This window comes from Abramis brama (assembly GCF_963993115.1).
Source record: "Abramis brama genome assembly, chromosome: 17".
NCBI lineage: Eukaryota > Metazoa > Chordata > Actinopteri > Cypriniformes > Leuciscidae > Abramis > Abramis brama.
In genome coordinates, this window is record NC_139979.1 from 21,223,743 (window position 1) to 21,244,534 (window position 20,792).

General features: G+C 38.1%; 1 protein-coding gene across 1 annotated transcript in view; it reads left to right on the forward strand.

Moving 5' to 3' along the window:
* Nucleotides 1-152: 152 nt before the first annotated feature.
* The window catches only part of mtbp (MDM2 binding protein), a 27,944-nt gene continuing 7,304 nt past the window's right edge, over nucleotides 153-20,792 (forward strand). The window contains exons 1-14 of the mRNA XM_084088326.1: nucleotides 153-346; nucleotides 471-551; nucleotides 642-715; nucleotides 1,066-1,208; nucleotides 1,384-1,442; nucleotides 1,575-1,716; nucleotides 1,850-1,964; nucleotides 6,113-6,235; nucleotides 8,733-8,827; nucleotides 9,723-9,789; nucleotides 9,985-10,102; nucleotides 10,306-10,476; nucleotides 12,109-12,222; nucleotides 12,811-12,963. Coding sequence (XP_083944452.1) covers nucleotides 283-346; nucleotides 471-551; nucleotides 642-715; nucleotides 1,066-1,208; nucleotides 1,384-1,442; nucleotides 1,575-1,716; nucleotides 1,850-1,964; nucleotides 6,113-6,235; nucleotides 8,733-8,827; nucleotides 9,723-9,789; nucleotides 9,985-10,102; nucleotides 10,306-10,476; nucleotides 12,109-12,222; nucleotides 12,811-12,963 — 1,519 coding nt within the window. The 5' untranslated portion in view covers nucleotides 153-282. The remainder of the gene's footprint in view (nucleotides 347-470; nucleotides 552-641; nucleotides 716-1,065; nucleotides 1,209-1,383; nucleotides 1,443-1,574; nucleotides 1,717-1,849; nucleotides 1,965-6,112; nucleotides 6,236-8,732; nucleotides 8,828-9,722; nucleotides 9,790-9,984; nucleotides 10,103-10,305; nucleotides 10,477-12,108; nucleotides 12,223-12,810; nucleotides 12,964-20,792) is intronic.

Below are 20,792 nucleotides of genomic sequence, written 5' to 3' on the forward strand. Positions count from 1 at the left end.
TGCTTATGCAATTTAAATAACAATAAATATATAATTATATAATGTAACGTTTAATTAGCCACCCTCACCATGTATTGTTATTTATAAGCGTGTTTTATAGACATTCTCTGGTTTTAATCTGTTCCTACCGACTGTATTTTTTGGTAGCGCGCGCGTCATCGCTGCGTCATCTTGAAACGTCCGTGTTGATTGTGAACGCGCGTAAATTTGTTTTTGTGCTGAAGTCTGTCTCGTTCTGTAACAAGTCAGCATTATTTTACATGAACACAGCAGCATACAACTATGGACAGATACGTGCTAGTTGTAATAATCAATCCAGAACCGAAGAGAGATTGCTCTTTCAACGGTAAGAGGCTTTAATGGTGATACAATTATGTAATGTAACGTTATCGGAACTAACTTTACGTCCTTTTCAAAAGCTCAGCTTTGACTATCTGTTGCTGTTTTGACACGTATTGATTTTATTGTAGGTGTTGATGAAACAAAAAAAGTGTTTGATAACCTTAAAAGTATTTCTGTCTCGAGTTCAGCACGAGTTCCTCTATTTCCAGGTAGGTTTATTAATTATAACCTAATTTGCCACTGAATTTTCAGCCGTTTTAGTGTGAAGTTTGACTTTGTGTTTGTTTAAATCTATTTAGCCTGCTCTCTGAGTGGTAGTCCTGCTCCACAGAGATGGTACTTTGCCATTCAAGCCAGTTATGGTACAACACAGGTAATTAACATATGCATATTTGATTCTTTCACATTAGATTGATTACAAGTCTTATAAATTGGTTGGGACAAACTAGATTACAAAGTGAATGTAGTCGTGTATAGTGTAGTATAGTATTTTCAAACTGGGGTCTGGGGAACCCCAGGGGGCTGCAAGGGGATCCATGGAAATGTTCAGAGAAAAGTTAGTTTTCTTAGTTAGTTTTCTTTATACATTAAAATACATAATTTAAAATGGGGTCTCTTGCATAAGGATGATCATATTTGGTTGTCCATGGCATCTAATAGATTGAAAACCCCTGGTATAGTGCATCCGATCATCCGCACACACTCTTTACTGTGTATTTCCAGTGGTGCAGCTCAGAGTGGGAGGAACTGTGTTCCCAGCGCAGTGACAGTGAGGAATCAGAGCCGTCTGCCCTAGACCGTTGTGTAGCTGCCCTTCAGGAGCAAGAGGAACAGAGTGTGCTCACAGAGAACCCGTCCCATGCAGAGTGAGAGTTCTGATTTATACTGTCGCCCCATAATATCTCAAACAACCTTATAGTACCAAAGAATCAACTTATAATTTGATACCAATCATGAGCTGTTTATCTACATTCGCTTTACTTGATGCCTTAATTTAATCTCTTTGTTTTTTATTTCAATGATGATTGACTAACATGGTAGACTCTTTGAAGAGGCTGCTGAAGGACTTCATCAATTAACAGACAAACTTCCTCATCCAGGTACTATTTTTTTTTAACATTAAATGGTTTATAAAGGCATTATACATTTTTGGCATGATGTTACACCATAGATGTGCTTTTGGAGAGTACTAAGTTTTATCGTATTGATGTAATGTTTGTTCTTGATGGCAGGGAAGTCTTTGCTGGATGTTATTGTGCTATGTGTTGGCGAGGAGGCGGGGTTAAAGGATATGTTGCCTGTGATTGGCTCTTTGAAGCACATGAGGGCGTGGCACTCTGCACAGATGATCATGGTCACTGAACATAGTGCAGGGTAAAAATCTAATACTCTTCAGTAATATTCTTCATCACTGTTGTTTTCTTTTAGAAATAATAGGCCTGTCCTCTATATGTATGAGTTTTCTTGTGTATAATGTCTCTGTTTCTCTTGTTTCTGCACTGTAAAGGTGGCAGAAAGCAGCCATGTACTTGGATGCCCGCTTATGTTCTCCATCAGTGGTTGAAAGCTGTGTAGATGGGAGGGAGATCTGGAGAGGTGGACTTCACATTAGAGAGAAAAAGGTAGTTTATACTAGTGTTGTCACAATACTGGAGTTTCTAACTTCGATACGATACCTTGAAAAATATCGATAATCAATATCATTTTCGATACTATGGGGAAAACTGTCATATATACTGTCATAAAGATATATATTTATTATTATCTCATAATCTTTTTGATAATTTGGGTAATTATGTTGCAATAGCTTTAACACAGCACAGGATGGCTTTATTTGAAACTTTAAATTTACAAAAAAAGACAAGTAAAGAGTCAGTAATACAATAAGAACAAATAAGCATATTGCAAACGATAGCACAAAGTAAGACAATAGAATTAAAAGACTAATGAAATAAACATAGCTTTAGATTTTTCAGGGTGATTTTAACAGTAGTATTCGGATTACAAATACTACAGAAATAAAAAAAAAGTAATCAAATGTAAAATAACACTGGATATTCTTATTTGTAAAAAAATAAATACAGATCATTGCTTACAATTAAAGTTACAATTGAAACTTTTCCAGTCAAGAGCAAAGTGACTTTTTTTCTCTTTGATTAACATGACAGACAGCAGACGGAATATTAGGCTGAATATTTAAGAGCATATGCACGGATCCAATACACTCTTACACAACATGTGTTTTCTTTCTCAACTGTTTACGTTCCAAAACTGACTGTTTTTACCTGAATACTCGCCAAGACGGCATTTTGACATAATTTTGTGTGTATTTGACCGTTTAAGCAATATAAGCCACACAAAATAATTAAATTTAGTACTGTTTGAGACTGTCTGAGCTATATATCGATATGTATTGAAATATCAATATTTTTGACAACACTACTTTATACTGTTGTACAAATTCTTAGTCCTGTGGTGCCCAAACTTTTGCCTACTAAATCCGGTACTACTACAACCTCTCTTTCTGTTTGTGATGTTAAGTCTCTAAGTGGCGTCTTAACATGTTCAGCTACATGCTGTCAGAAGCTAATATTTTGAGGCACACAACACACTGTGGTCTCTCTTCATTACCCAGTGTACTGGTGAAACCGAACCACACTGGACATGACAAAGCGAACATTGAAAATCCATTTGTCCTTTTTGTCAGAAGTTGCGTGAGTGCTTGGAATATGTCAAAAATAGAACGGTTTACTGTCAATTTTGTCATGTTGCGCCGCATAGGCAGCATAGACGGCATCACTAATTATAATGGATTCTATCTGCCTTTATCGTGCCGCTCACATTTAGTGTAGACATGTTGTTTTGGTAGTTGTGACCTTTGAAGTAGATTCATCGTCTGCTTTACATTTACCTGGCACTAGCAGTCCTTTCACAAACTTGTCCATGCTTAGTGCAGAAGAAGCATGCATCATTCCTTAATATTTTTACACAGCTCCCTGCAATACTCAATTCTGATTCTTCAATCGCGCCATCTAGTGGTCTGTTATTGCATGACAACAACCACTGTGAACTGATTACAGCCTTCTCAAGCAGGTACTGTGAGTACATTTGAGGTAATAAAATGTCAAATTTATGACATGTTACATAAGTAAATAATTTTTGTGTTTAATTATTTACTTATGTGGCATGTAGCAACATAATTAGTGGGATGATTTCGCAGTGGGGTATCACGCTGAAGAGGTTTCTTTTTCGTTTTAAGCTGTATAATAAAATGAAGTGGTTCATGAGGTCAAAACTGAAGTGTGTAATTTCTGTGCCACTTTAGTCATCAGATGGAATTGCAATAATATTGTTTTATTAAATCTGAAATAAAATATAAAGATTAGATTAGAAATAAAATGAGTTGAAGGTGAAGTAATAAAAATACTAAACTAAAACTGCTATTAAAATAAAGTTAAATGGAAATATATAAAAATAATAAAAATGCACGTAACATTATTAAAACTTAAACTAAAATGAAAATATAAAAGTAAAAACTAATTCAAAATATTAATAAATACTATAATAGTATATATGTACTTTTAAAATAACTGTTTTTAATTTAGAAATCTACCTACTAACTGCCTTCTCATAATTGTCTGAAAATTATCCTGGTATAGAAGAAACTTTAACTAAAGAAAAATACACGGGCCACCTTTAACCCTTTCATGCATGAATTATGATAACCTCAGTCAGGATTTTTTTCCTATGTGTTTTTATTGCTCTTAGGGCATGAAAAACAAGATTTTTTGTATTTTTTTTTGTTACACATTTTTCAAAGAGATTTTCAGATGTCCACTTGAGTGGACAGCATGCGTTTATGGTTAAACTGAATAGATACTGTATTAAACATAATACAATAATCAAACAGATAAAGTATGTGCATTTAACAAACTAATCAATAAAATTATATCAAATCATCTGAAAACTTTAAAATATATACAAATAACATGAGGACGTGATTCCATCAGAATTTTCTACAGCTTGTCAAGGTACAACTGTGGAAACCACTCAGATGCTCCCTCCAGTGTACCAGAGTATGTCAATTTACCCTTATTAGCTGATAATTCTGATTGTTCAAGATGGACACATTTCTAGCATAGCCCTCCTCTGAGAAAACCAATTTTTTCAATCTCATCTGAAATGAGCAGTGTTGGGGGTAACGCATTACGAGTAACATGCTTAACGCATTCAGATTACTTTTTGATCTAACAAGTAAAGTAATTAATTACAAGTAATGTGCATTATGTAATCAGATTACTTTTTGATGTTACAAGTAAAGAAACGCATTACAAGTAACATGCACTGCGTAATCAGATTTTTCTTAATGTTACAAGTAAAGTAATGTATTACAAGTAACATGCATTACATAATCAGATTAATTTGATGTTACGAGGAAAGAAACGCATTACAAGTAACATGCATTATGTAATCAGATTACTTTTTGATGTTACGAGTAAAGAAACGCATTACAATAACATGCATTACGAAATCAGATTACCTTTTGATCTAAAAAGTAAAGTAATGTATTACAAGTCACGTACATTGTTATCACATAACTTTTTTTGATTTCAATGAAAATTACATTCTAATAATACAAATACATTTATTTACAGTCAAAAAAAGTCTCTGCAGATTAAGTATTTTCAAAAACAATATTCACAGTATAAGTATGAATTGTAGCTGAAATATAGCCATTGATGCATGAGGTCCACTATAGTGGACAGATGATTAATCAGATTTTTCTCCCAATCTAAAATCAAAACTTGGAAAATTTAACTGTGATATGACTCATTAGATATTGCTTGATGCTGCAATATTGTTTTTACCTACAAGAGTCTCCTAGGGGAGAAGGAATGGGTGGATATTCCAGAGCACCTTGGCATTTCTGACTGACCATTGGTCATCTTGGTTTGGAGGGGGAAAAGATCGAAACACAACGGCTTGCCACTTGGTTGCAATGTATAGGATGATGCACCAGGGTTCACTGTAGAGGTTGATGTGCAACTATGCCATCAAAACCCGTGCAAATTCAAGAAAATGCTTTTTTAATAGCTGTCCCCTCTAGTGACCACTATGCATGAAAGGGTTAATGAACAGAACCAAAGAGCAGCTGCAAAATTCCTTCTGTCCAGCAGAGGGCAAACACTTGCAAGAAATAGTCTGTGAGAGAACAGAAACTCCTACTGATTTCTGAAACTATAAAGACAAAGATGGAAAGACTTAGTAAGTGTGGCCGATGTAAAGAAAACATTTTGATTCGGGGAAATTCTGAGCAGGGAAATTTTGCCTCTAAGCGGGAAGAGAGCTGTTATACAGCAGAGTATGTGCTTTGGTCAAGGAAAGACATCAGGCCAGTAAAGATCTGAAGCTCTGGTTCTATTGGGCCAGCCTGAAGTGAATTATAGGCTTTAATACAGGAAATGAACCTAATTCTGTACAAAGATCATTCATGTTCAGGGTTTTGAGTTTGGATTTCCAATTCATTTAATTTTGATTGTGGCTGCTGGCTGCTCACACTCTGAGAATAACTAAAATCTCCATTAGCTCATGTTTTTGCATTTTCTTAGACTGAAGCATGTGAAGAACTTGTCAATTTCAAGAAAGTGCTTGAGCAAAAATTAGTTTCTGTCAGAAACAGGACAAGTATTGCTGTGAAGTATTGACTCTTCTGAGTGACACTTGTAAGCCTCTCTTCATCTCATTCTAAATTGCTTTGTGTTATTCTTAGTTTGTCTCAGAGCTGAAGTTTGAGGGTTTCTGTCTGAGAGCTCTGAGGAGAAATCACTGGAGTGATGCGCTGTATCCTCACACAGACCCGCAATGCCACACTGATCATAAACTTCAGCATGAGGTGAGCAGCTTCATTTTAGTCCAGATTTGAACGGATTCTTACAATTACTCAGTTTCGTGTGTTTTCAGAATGCTTAAAATGTTTGTATTTGACACTAATTCAGAATTCTGTTCCAGTCTTGACTCTTGTTCGTAATATTTCATAATTCCACTATACCCCACCAAACAATGCTAAAATGTAGGGACAGCGTGCTGGGCCTCTATTAGCCCAGTTGTCACTATATCTTATGTTCATTGATAACATACACGATTTTTCTGTTTTGTCTTTGAAAACATTAGTTTATCTATGATGTATTGAATATTGTTGTGACATGCTGAGGTTGTTAAAATTGTGAACATTTATTAAAGTCTTAGAAACATCAGTAAGAATAGGTTAAAAAAAATAATAATTGTATCAAATGTCATGAATAACAAGCAAAACTTAATTTTTCAGCCAATAACTAAAGAAGTTTGGGAATAGAAAGGAATAATGTCAAACAAATAAAACCTACTGTTTGTAAACCACATTTGTGACTCTACAGGTGGCACATTTCGAGTCAGTACCACCCATAAGAGTTTTTCCACTGTGGGAAATGGGAGTGAGCTCTCATATGAAGCTTTTAATATTTAATATCAAACAGTCCTAGTGAAGATTGTTTCACAGGATGACTGAAATTATCCAGTGCATTTGTGGCCCTGTGAAAGAGGCACTCTAAAGTTTTATGTTTGCTGTTTCCTGCTCTCTCTCTGCATCTCTTACACTCTGGTTCTGTCATAAAAGTGAGAGTGTGGAATGTAATCGTAACGAGTTTTCCACTCTAGACTAATCACAGTGGCATTAGTGGGGACTTCAGCTCCTCCAACGGAGCCGATTGCACCCCACAGTCTGTTTACACAGGGCTCATGCTGTACATTCACTGCTTCTATGATGATTAGTACCATTAACTTTTTTATTTTGCGCCTGCAGAACTTATGAGCTTTATTATTGTTATTGGCACTGCAATCAATGTGAAAATGCTGCTCTCCCCTGTATCATAGTGAGTAAGACATTACCTCCCATCTGCCACCACAACCGTACGTCTGATGAGAGAGGACAGCACGGAGCTGTTCCAGTAAATCTGTAAATCGGAAGGGTGGAAATAACACTTCCTAAACCTCTTCCTTTTTATAACAGAAACCGAAAAATAGATGATCCCACTGATGGGTGGGCGGTATGACCAAATTCTGTAATATTACATCACGGTAACAGTATATGCAGTGGACATATAAAAGGTCACAAGTTACTTTTTAATTGTCCTTATATATACAGAATATCAAACCAAATGGCATCTGCAATCAGAATGATTTGTAGACCTAACGTTTGACACCACAAAGTGTATATTTATGATATAACTAATATTATAAAATGGATTCTGAGCCAAATCCATCATAAAACAGCCGGTTGAATTCTCTATTAAAGGGATGGTTTGGAGTAATTTTAACCTAGGGTCCTTTGCACCATGACCTAATGTTCGACCAAGGGAAAAAAAGCTTCTGGGGGGGTGTTTGGCTCGAGGTCATGGTGCAAAGGACCCTAGGTTGAAATGACTCCAAACCATCCCTTTAATACAAAGAGTTGTGATGCTGCTTGGATGTCATAAAAAACTAAACCGTTTTGGTTTGTATTTTCATATGCATAATGTTTCTTCCTCGCTCCTACATTGTAAATAACGTAAAGCAGTCCTGGCCATGTCAAATATATCCACCATGGTAGACTTTTTAACTTGCTCATAATTGTTAACATGATGTTATCATCACCTTCCTTTCCTTTTAATCTCATAACTCTTAAGGGATTTGGAATAGTATTTTTAAGACTACTTAAAATGTAGCTTTGAACTAATTTCACCATGTTGCGTCGCGCTTGTCTTTTTTGTGGGCCCAGAACTACTGAATAATGGAGCAGATCTCTTCAGATTGACTTCCACTTTCTTTGCTTGGCTTCTCTTGTATGGAAGCTGAAAGAGCTGATAAAGAGTTAGAAATGTTGCCAACTCCCTCTCAGCCTCTCATTTTCCAGCCCAAAAGCCCTGGTTTAGTCCTGCCTGAGCACAAAGCTGATCTTGTTTCAACACTCAGGGGCACAAGCACCCAGCAGCCCCAAAACAGCTTTAACTGTTACTCCCCTAATGGCAAATAAACCGTAAAGAGCCGTTTTTGTTTCTTCTCATTTGCCAGCTGCTGTCACAGCCAGTAACACTTTAATCTGTTGGTCACACAACCCTTTGCTTGGTTGAAACTGCTTGGTCATCTAATATTTTTTTCCTTTCTTTCTGCTTTTCCTTTGTTTTGAATAATTCATTACTGATTTGACAATCTACAATCCCTAGCACATGCCGGTGTATAATGTTTTTTTATTTATTCATTTCTTTTTTTTAAACCGTGACTCTGCTGCAGCTTCCAAAGACACAAAATGTTAATTTCTCTCTGAACATAAATATTTTACAACTCTAAGTTGCATTTCTGGTTTTTGTGTGTTTTAGGTATTTCAGTGTTACCAGCCTTTGTTGGAACTGATTCAGCTGGTCAGAGTCGCAGATCTCCCGATTCTCCTCCATTCCAGCACAGAGTTTGAACTGTATCTTTACAAAAGACCAAAGGCTCCAAAAGTGTCAATTTTAGTGCATTTTATCCATAAGCCTTGCAATAAGTTGGAGGATGCAAAGATGGCTGACACTCCTTAAAAGTATCTCTTACCAACTGCACAAAAGACAAAAAAAAAATATATATATATATGATTTGAATATTTCTTTCTTTCAGATGTGTAATGATTTGCCTCTGCAAAGGTTAATTCAAATTACTGTACGGATGCCAGGGAATACCTAAAGTCTTCTCATATGCATAAATGAACTAATCAGAATGAATATCATTTATCTCAAAAATGCATCTGAAATATACGTCATTAATTTGCCTCTCTGTTTAAATAACCAATGATATTTACTGCATGATTTATTCCAATGAATGCTTTATTTAAAAGAATTTGGTTGATGTTCGGAAAGCCTTAAAAATGAATGATGCGTATTGCGTAATAATCTGTTTCACATTATGCAATCTTTATTCATCTTTACATAAAATTACAAATTTAATGAATAAACTTTATTAATTGTTAATCTTTCAAATGTAAGGGCTTAGTATACTTACAGTATATATCATTTATTCAGAAAGGATGCAATTGATCAAAAGGGACAGTAAAGACATTTATAATGTTACGAAAGATTTCTATTTCAGATGATTGCTGTTCTTTTCAACTTTCAATGAAAGAACCCTGAAATAAAATGCACCATGGTTTTCACAAAAATATCATGCAGCACAGCCGTTTTCAACATTGATAATAAGAAATTAGCCATTTACTAACTGCACCAAGCTTCTCTCAATGTCACGCAGTTGAGATGGCATGTTCCTCATGACTGTTTACTGTAAACTGCGCTGGTATTTTCCTCTGTATTGTTTCACACCTTGACGTGCTTCCACAGTGGATTGGCTTCCAAATCTGTCAAAGCTAAGCTACTCTTGGACCAGCTGTGCACATTGCGAGGAGAGGTAGGCCGTCTCCAAAACTATTATCACCAATTATTGTCTTCAGGCCAGATATATACTCTCCCCGTTTGAGATGTAGCCAAAGCTGTCAAAGTCCTTTGAGACTGATGTTCGGATATTGATAACTTGCAAACAACAACATATTTCCCATAGTTGGAACACTGGGGTGACAATGATAAGAAGTGTCTCCTGTTGCAGGTGGGAGCTTTGTTTTCTCTGTCCTGCGTGATAAGCACTGAGACTTTCCCAGCAGCCTCACAGCTCAGCTCCTGTAAATGGAGAGACTTCATGTCCAAACGTCCCAAGGACTTACCTGGTATGAGCAATGTTTAATAAAAACAGCCTTACACTTTGTTCTTAAGGCTCTTAATATGTATAATTGTACCATGCACATGTGAATGTGCCGCCCAGCGCTCACATCACACGTTGTTAAATTATATGCTGACATTTATATGCTGCAGTTGCCTACTTTTATTCCTGTGTATTTGCTAGTGTGCTATTAACTCTTCATCCTTCCAGTGCCTAATGTGGAGGTAAAAGGTGAGAGAGGCCACTATCTCTTCTTGGTGCAGGGGGCGGAGTCAGGAGGCTGCACAGCTCGAATGATACACACGGCCAATCAGATCAATGGAGCCGCTGCCCTGGCAACACTCAATGCCCTCATCAGGGAAAAAGTTCCGCCTTCCTCAGGTATGATCACCAATCTTTTAAATGCACAGCCGATGTCAGAATGAATATGCACAAATGCAATAGTACGCCTTTGAGCATAGTTATAAATCAACGTGTACTCTTGATTGACAAAAATAATATGGTTCTTCTAAAGTAAGTTGGACCCCTTGGCATTCAAGAACCGCATTTATTAGAGTCAAATTAAACCCCATACAACAGTCTCATCTATCACAGCAGCAGCTGAGGCCACCTGGACGACACTAAGAAAGATGACACAGAGGAGACATTATGCTCCACTAAGACCAGAACTGCACTGTTCATAAATGTAGAACACATTACTTTTTCTCATTAGTATGATTTTTGAAAACACTGGATTGAAAAGAACACAGCCACAGACTTATAGTCTTGTTTTCCATATAAACACAAATAAACCACCATGTTTCTGTCAAAAACAGCAGTTTGGTATACAAGGCTTCAGACCTTATCAAGCCCATATTTTATTCGATAGAGCAAACGAGGACATTTAGTTCTGGACAAATTTCCAAGTAAACAAACTCTTATTTGGTATGCCGTTCTCCTCCTAAAAGCTTTTTCCCACTTTCCCTTTTTGCAGTATAATGAAATTTGAACACTCAAACACATGGTTATTTCATGTAAAGTATCATTCTTGCACTGTCCGTGTCTTCTCATTGATTAACATCTATTTGTAACTCATGTAATCAGGTGGTTTGTGGTTCACTACTACTCTTAAAAGCTCTTTGTACAGCGAGAATGGCTGTATTTAAGCCCACCGCTGGAGACCTTTGTTGGGGTAAATTACTGCTCTCGAGATCAGAGAATGCGTGGGTTTGCTCAGAACCTCCTGTGGAGCTCAGAAACTAGTGCCAGATCCATAATTCAACCTGGCTTGATAACTAAAGACCACAGACTTTTGGCAAGAGGTTTTTTTAAAGAAAAAAATTGGACAAAAAAGGGACGTTCAGCTCATACAGGAGCTTTTCTGAGAAAGTGCATTGTGATGAGCACTCCAGGAAACCCCTCAGGTGTGTGTGCTCTTTGGGTGGTTTCTATAAGCAGCTTGCCGCAAGATAGTCAGATTAAAATATCATCAGTGCTTTTTTGGGGGTAATTTTTAGGTCTTGGTTCCATAAATTTAACAAAGTATTAAGCATCTTAGAGTGCCAATAAAAGTGTTACAATTTAACCAACAATTTGCCACTTTACAAATTGTATGTTTAAAAAATGAGCTAATACATAATTTGCATGCTTTTTAAGTCGGAAATGTTCTTTTCAGGTCTATACTTGAAAAGTGTGTTCAAATCTTGTTTGAGCCATTTTTTACACTTCTGTTTAAACTATGCTTGGTTATGAAAGATAAGTTTAAAAGTTTGTGGTTTTAAAGATTAGCATGGCTTACTTCAGTTTTAGCTCATGTAGAAGTGTCAATAGTGAAAGTACAGTGAAAATAGATAATGGCTTTTCTAAATAGTACCCATGTGAGAGTATTTACATAACCAAAACAAATCCTCTAAGAAAGAATAGCAACATTTCAGTAATTGGACATTTTGGACAAGCTTCTCTCCTGGTTCTTTGCTGTAGACATGATTAACACCTCTCTCGACTCAATCTTCATTCCCTCTTCTTTCTCCACAGGGAGCAGCACTGCTGACTGGCTGCGGTCCCTGCCGTATCTCCGGGGAGAGCAGCTCTTGCAGAGGGAGAGAAAGCTAGCCAAGGTGCAGACCCTGGTCCTCAAGGAATGCTGCCGTAAGTGTTTCCCAGGCAACGGAAACCTTTCACCAGGACCTCCAAGTATTCACACGCTGTTCCTCAGTCACCCCAGAGCAGCACATCGCTAATCATATTCCTCTGGTCACACATTCTCAGTCTCACCTGTGCGCCTTTTGAAAATTAGGAACTCTTTTGAGCGGTAAACAATAGAGCCTTTGTCAGAATCTCGACACCTGCTGCGTTAACAGGTTCATGACGCATGATAGGCTGTGATTGATAGAATAATTTTGGTATGTCGGAGCTTTGTTATTAGGCTTGTAGCCAAAAAATTCAAGCCACTTTCAAAGGCTGTATCAAATATCTAACTTCTTTTCTATGTAGACCCTTCACACAGAGTAAATATATGGGACAATTTGTTAGTGAATTTGTTAAAACTACCCTTGAGATGCCACAATGTGTGATCATAAACAATTGTACACTTTATTAAGGCACTTAAGTTGCTCCAGTGGGAATGTTATTGTAGTTATTGTTTGTAAGTTATTACAACAAAATGAAAGACTGAATGGACAGAATGTTAGTATGATTACTGAGAGACATTTAATGATGGACCTCATCTGTGGCTAGGGCGACGAGAGGAGGTCCAGAAGCCTGCCACCATTCCTGTAAATGAATTGAAGGCTTTGCTGAGTCTGGCCAGAGAGCAGTACCTTCAGATGCACGACGCCACACTGCCCAGAGCCTCTAAACACAACCAAACTTCATCTTCTAATAAAAGTGGTGAGGGGTACTTTCATACACAGCAGTTTACTTTAGGGATGCATCATTTATAATCATTTTTATGGACCATGGTGGAAAATATTTGTTATATTGTGAACAGTGATTGATATGATGTATAATATTGTAAATTAATCATATTTAATATAAAAAAAACTCCAATATAGACCAGTGCTTGTTGACAGGTTTCAGTTCATTACCCAGATTTTATATTACATCAAACATTTGTTCATTGTTCAAAAGTTAACGAAACGTGCAAAAGCTAAACATCCTAAAATTATCATTGACTGCATTATTTTTAATTTTATTTTTAAATGATTAACATGCCACAGGCTGAACTGGAAAAAATGCTTTTTTTATTGGGTAAACGAAAGAAGTGTGACTGACTAAAGGTGTGTCGCATCACATTTGTTCAGCAAAATTGTCGCAAGTAAAATCCAGTAATTGCAATATGAATCCATGCAATGCGCTGCTTGGTTTGAGAATTCTGTGTGAGCTGTGCTCCAACCCTGATTAAAGGTACCTGAACAAGCTAGTCAAAATCTACAGAGTTACAGGTAGGCGAGTTTGATCAGAGTTTGAAGTAAACTCTGCAGGGCAGCTGCCCTCCATGGCCAGATTTGAGGAACCCTACTCTACACAATTGACAATAGACAATGGACCTTTTTTTTTGCCTGTGATTTTTGTTAACTAGTGCAAAATGCCCGTGCAAAATCAGTTTTTGTGTGTGTTTTTAGTAATTGTTGGTTTGGTGCCCGTGAAAGAGACTGTGAATGCACTGAATTCAGGGAGCAGGCTAGGTTACTACAAATTATGGCTGTGAATAAAATATAATAGTAAACAGTGTAGCTGACAGAGTGTTTATGTCAGAATGTTTATTTTTAAACCACAACCTTCTTGGGGCTTCTTTTACTGGTATTTTTAACAATATCTTTTGCATTTCTCATCCAAACAACGCCAAACTTGGTACTGCACTTACTCGTGCCCGTAGCGAGACACCTGTCAAGTTTGAAATCCATCGGACTAACGGTTTGAGAGATATGCGAATAACAGACACACAGACAGACAGACAGACAGACAGACATACAGACAGACAGGCTACACAGTGAACTCCAAGCTAACAATGTCAAACTTGGCACTGCACTTAATCATGCCCGTAGCGAGACACCTGTCAAGTCTGAAATCAATAGGAATAACGGTTCGAGAGATATGCGAATCACACACACACACACACACACACAGACAGACAGAAAGACATTCCCATAATTTATAGATAGATATAATATACAGAAGTAAACGGCGTAGGTGACTTACAGATTCAGTTAACATTCACAAATGAATAAGCGCGACGATTCAGGGAGCAGGCTACACAGTGAACTCCGAAAAAATGCTACGCTTGAGCAAACAGTTTGTGAATAGGTTACTACAATAGACTGTAAAAAAATATGGACGTAGTGTCCGTGACGTCACCCGTAGGTTTCTGAAGACCGTTTTTGAAGCCTAAAGTGGGCGTGGCCGACCGTTGCCATCTTGGCAGCGCGTCACTCCCGAATGTATTTATTTTTACAGTCAGACTATGTTTTACAGTTTTTTTTTCTGCTGTAAAGTTGAGCATTTTAACATGGGGGAGATACAGATTTGACTCACTTCTGCAGCCGGTCTCTAGTGGCCAGTTTGTGAATTGCCGTTTAATTCACTTCCGTGTTGGTTTCAAGAGAGAGACAGGGAGGTTGCCGCTTGGTTACTACAAATGATGGCCGTGAATAAAATATAATATTCAGAAGTAAACAGTATAGCTGACAGAGTGTTTATGTCAGAATGTTTATTTTTAAACCACAACCTTCTTGGGGCTTCTTTGACCGATACAACCCATAATGTCAGAATGTTTATTTTTAAACAACAACCTTCTAAAAATGAGATATTTAACGATATCTTTAGCATTTCTCATCCAAACAACGTCAAACTTGGCACTGCACTTACTCGTGCCTGTAGCAAGACACCTGACGAGTTTGAAATCCATCGGACTGACGGTTCGAGAGATATGCGAATAACACACACACAGACAGACGGACATACAGACAGACAGACGTTTCTGTAATTTATAGAGAGACTAGTGCAAAATGCCCGTGCAAAATAGGTTTTTGAGTGTGTTTTTAGTAATTGTTGGTTTGGTGTGTTTGAGTGCTCATTGTTACAATTGCACAGCAAAAGTTCAGTGACATTTTTATTTGTGCATGGTAGAAAGCACAACGTGAACTCGCTAAGAAAACGCTATGCTTGAGCAAACAGTTTGTGAATAGGCTACTACAAATGATGCCCGTGAAAGAGACTGTGAACGCATTGAACAGGATATGTTTAGTTGGTGAATAGCATAGGCTACTATTACACAGTAGCGATAACGTTAAGCGCACCAGAATGAAATATAATATTCAGAAGTTAACAGCATAGCTGACTTACAGATTCAGTTAACATCCACAAATGAATAAGCGCGTCGATTCAGGGAGCAGTGCAAAGTGCCCGTGCAAAATCAGTTTTTGTGAGCTGATCACCGTCAAAAAAGTTCAGGAGATATTTCTTAGTGATGGCTGATTTCAACAGTTTCAATATGATAGCATTTTGAAAAAAAAGTGTCATGAATTTATTGCATTTTTGGGGAAAAATAATCAGTTTTTATAATAGATCTTTGAAAATCCAAATCTGGATTTGAATTTTTTATGATATTATAACCTAAAGATGCTATGTGAAAGTTTGAAACAGAAAATAGTGGTTTTCATCTTGCCACTTTCTTGGTAAAGAAAACACATTTTTACTCAAATTAATCAAAATGGATTTATCACGTTCTGGAACCAAACTATAATATTCAGAAGTAAACAGTGTAGCTGACAGAGTGTTTATGTCAGAATGTTTATTTTTAAACCACAACCTTCTTGGGGCTTCTTTGACCGATACAACCCTCTAATGTCAAAATGTTTATTTTTAAACCACAACCTTTTAAAAATGATATATTTAACGATATCTTTAGCATTTCTCATCCAAACAACGTCAAACTTGGCGTTATACTTAAAGTAATTGTTGGTTTGGTGCCCGTGAAAGAGACTGTGAACGCATTGAATAGGATATGTTTAGTTGGTGAATAGCATAGGCTACTATTACACAGTAGCGATAACGTTAAGCGCACCAGAATGAAATATAAAATATAATATACACGTGCAAAAGCAGTTTTTGTGTGTGTTTTTAGTAATTGTTGGTTTGGCGTATTTGAGTGCTCATTGTTACAATTACACAGCAAAAGGTCAGTGACATTTTTATTTGTGCATGGCAGAAAGCAAATACTGATACTGATATGATGCATTGGAGTATATATTTATTTAGAGTGGATATTTGTGTTTTGTTAGTGCAGACTGGCTGTTCTTGAAGATTACATGTTGTTATTGTGTCAGCACCTCTTTATAGACAACATTGCTCAGAAAGTGGCGCTTTTTGTTTGTTTCATCATCTTGAGCAAGAATACGAAGTCTGCTTGATCTGCCAACTCTGCTGGCTGCAACGTAGAATTGACCATGACTGAAGAAGTCTCTTGTGCAGAAGACACCAACACATTGCAAAGACTGGCCTTGTGACTTATTCACTGTCATGGCAAAGCAGGGTCTCACCGGAAACTGCTTACGTCGCAGGGTGAATGGAAATATGTTGTCAGATGGGATGAGGGTGATGCGTGGAATGAGTAATGTGCGTCCAGCATTGACACCGATCACAGAAGTCGCAACAAAAAGATGAGGCAGGATTTGTTCAATGATGTATCTCGATCCATTGCAGTGTCCATTTTGTTGGTCGAAATTTCGAAGTAGCATGATCACCATTCCCACCTTTAAAGTGATGCGATGGGGAGGCATACCAGATGGGCAGAGGGTATTTAGAAACTCAGTTGGGTACATATGGTGACCCTCAGATTCTGCAGTGTCCACACTGTTGCAAACATGCTCTTCTCCAGGAAAATTCTTTGTCATATATTCATTCACTTTATCAACTTCAGAGTTGGTTGGGCACAGTATGACACGTTCACAAAGCCACTTTGGATTGGAAATGTTGACTGTCATGTCATCATATACCCAATTGACAATGTCCTCGAGTTTCTCGCCAGAAATTGATAGTGATTCATTGAGCTTAATTGCAAATTCACCCTCTTCTGGAACCACAGGAATTTTCCCCTCACCAAGGTTCAAAAGGAATTTGGCAAAATCTGCTTCTGTTTGTTGATCTCCAGCAGCTTGAGTGATCCTCATGTTTTCTGTTAGACGAAGAATCTCAACATTTTTCCATAGGTGTGAGCTCTTGAAACACCTCCCTATGATCTAGGTTTGGCTACCATGTGGGACAACAGTAAGGATTTGCCTCCAGTCACCGCTGAAAACCATTGTGATGCCACCAAATGGCTTGTCTGAACCTCTGAGCCACTGGAATGTACGATCTGCTGCTTCTAATGCACGGCGATCCATCATTGACACTTCATCCACAACCATGAGATGCGTCATTCTAATGAGTGTTGCAGTGCTGTCATGTTCACTCATACTGCAAGTGGACTCGTCGGTGAGAATGAGAGGACATTTTGTCCTACTGTGAAAGGTTGTGCCTTTCGGCAGTAGGGTAGCTGCAATGCCACTTGCAGCTGTTGCAAGAGCTACTTTGCCCTGTGCACGCACTTTGTTAAGGATGTGGCACAATATGAATGTTTTCCCAGTTCCACCACTTGCATCAAGGGATATCATTTTTCCAAGTCCCTGTTCCACACTTTCCATCACTGTTTCGACAACTTTTTGCTGTTCGTCATTGAGGCTGTTTTCTGTGTCAGTAATGATAGTTTGAAGTTCCTCTATGTTGTGCTCAGTCTCATGCTGGATGATGCGGGGAATTTGACTCCGGACGTGAAATGGATCAGGCTCAGGGAGGCCGAAGTTCCCATTTAAAGTAAAACCATGTCTTTCAACATGGTCCTTAAGGTCAAGTAGCACTTGAGTCACAATAAATTCATCTGGCTCATTCACATTGGCCCTGTGCATGAAATCTTCACACAGCACATGGTTGTGCCTTTCCCAGAACTGCAAGTGTTCCCCTCTAAGAACAAACATTAGCATGTTGGCGAATACCTCACGCAGTGCTGAGCCAAATGTCACATTTGCAGCCTCCTCCATAACAGAATCTACTTTTTGGTCATTGTCAACAATGCCATGCGCAATGCAAGCTGCCAGATAGGTGTCCATGACCACATCTCCAACTCGTCGGAGGTCTTTGAAGCTTGTTGGCCCTGGCACGCGGTACAAAAGGATGCGGAGATAGAATAGTTCAGCAGTGTGAGGGTTGAAGGCAATCATTGGAATTCGTCCAACGGTGTCAGCCATGCGGTCATCGTGAGAACTTAGTCTTTTTTTACGCAATTGAAATTTCTTCCGTGTGTATGTGAAGAGTTGAAACACATCTGGGTACACAATGTGTCGCATGTGTGGATGAAGAGACATTGCTTCAAAAAAGGCGGTCAGTGTGGTGGCAGGTGGCCCTGAGTCCAACAGGTTCTGGGCAGTGCCTTCATCATTGAACATGATGACCTGTTCATCCTCTAGATGAATTGCAAGCATCTTTACTGGTGGCTGTTTCTGCTGAATGGGGAAGTCGTATATGCGCCAGTATCCCTCAGATGCAGTGATGTAACGCCCTAACTCATAACGTGTCACCTCATCACGTCGTAGTATCTCACGGGTCTCATCATCAGGCACATCCAGTCTCACCATGCACTGATCAGGTCCCTTCTCCAAATATTTATACAGATATTTGACACTGGAGACAGCACACACAATTTCAACGTTAATATGCGCATTGTATCGGAGCAGGAGGTACGGATTGTATGGCACAACCCATGTTTTATTGACAGGTACATTGACGCCACCTCTGATGGTCTTGATGATGGGAGAACCAGGTGCTCCTTCTGTTCGTCTTCGGTACAGTGGGTAGGAGTTGTCTGAAAAGCTTGTGTTCTGTCTCAATTGTTTGGGATAGTCTTTGGTGCACTTTTTGTCTACCATGCAGGGGCTGGCACTGTTCCATTGTCCACATGGACCATGAATCATGTGTGATGTTACAATGCGATGTAGTTCCATATTTGTGTTTTTGTCAGGAATCTCTGCAGACACCACACGGTCAATATCGCTGGCGGTCCTGGGTTTGTCGCGGGCTACCATGGTCATGAGCATGTGTATATGTGGAAGATGCCTCTTTTGTGTTTCCTTCACCATCACATATGCATCAATGTGTCCCAAGATGTCACGCTTGAGGAGGTCTGTGAGGAGTGCCTCCACCTTCATGTGAAATACTCGAGCAATGATGTCTGGTCTCTGATTGGTCTGTTGACCCTCAAAAAGTGATCCTGTGATTTCAGGCCAGTTCGGGTTGCAAGTGAAGGTGAGGAAGAAGTCAGGTTTTCCTTCGATTCGTACCAAGGCCATGGCATCTTGGAACTCCTTGGCGTACCATCGGGGTGATCCGTAAATTGTGGGTGGTACAGCAAAGACTACGTCGGCAGTATTGACAAAATAGGCTACAGAATATTTAATTCTGTATTGACAATATTTGAATATCGATAATAATTATTATTATTATATATTTTTTTAAATTACAATTATATCTGCATTTGTCAAAACCTCCAAAAATCAAAATGTCATGTATTAATTATATAATATTATATATTATTATTATTATTATTATTATTATTATTATTTATCGTGTCAAAATGACATCTAAACATATTTTTCTATTCTATTTTACCTGGAAACGCTTCCAACACGCTTGCATGCACACGTTTTCGGCGAGACACGCAGGCAGTGTGCAAGCTCTAACCTGTTAACATGGGAGCCGAAATAAAAACGGACACATAAATATAACTTATAGCAGCAAAGACAACTTCAGCATTGACGGCAAAAGGCTACAGAATATTTCGTTTTGTATTGACAGGTGCAATATTTTGAAAATCGATAATATTTTTTTTAATTACATTTATATCTGCATCTGTCTCGAGCCGCGTCTGAGCCGCGAGCGTCTCACGCAGGCAGTGTGCAAACTCTAACCTGTTCACATGGGAGCCGAAATAAAAACGGACACGCCGTTCGATCGGTAAGATAGTTAACCTTGTTTAAGCCTGCATAGCCTACTACTACTACTACTACTACTACTACTACTACTACTACTACTACTACTACTACTACTACTACTACTACTATTTAACATATTAAACATCACATAGTCACAGGCTAACTTCAGCGCGCATGGCACAGTAATAAAGAAGTAAACAGCGTAGCTTTAAATAAACATTATTAAGTAAACAGTGTGACTTACCGATTCAGTTAACATCCAGAGAGTGTGTGTTTGTTTATTTTTAAACCACAACCTTCTAAAAATGATATATTTAACGATATCTTTTGCATTTCTCATCCAAACAACGTCAAACTTGGCACTGCACTTACTCGTGCCCGTAGCGAGACACCTGTCGAATTTGAAATCCATCGGACTAACGGTTCGAGAGATATGCGGTTAACAGACACACACACACACAGACACACAGACAGATAGATGTGACTGCACAGTGCACATGTAAACCAAATATCAACGACAGGTAAATATGCAGCAAAATATCGGAGAGTTTAATTCGAGACACCTTTGTGCCTTTGATGTCAAAAGATATTGGAGGCCCTTATAGTATTTGCATACTTTGTTTAACACTGTGTTCTTATTAAGATTGTTATTATTTACTTTATAAAATAATAAATTTTATTTAATCCACTTGTTGC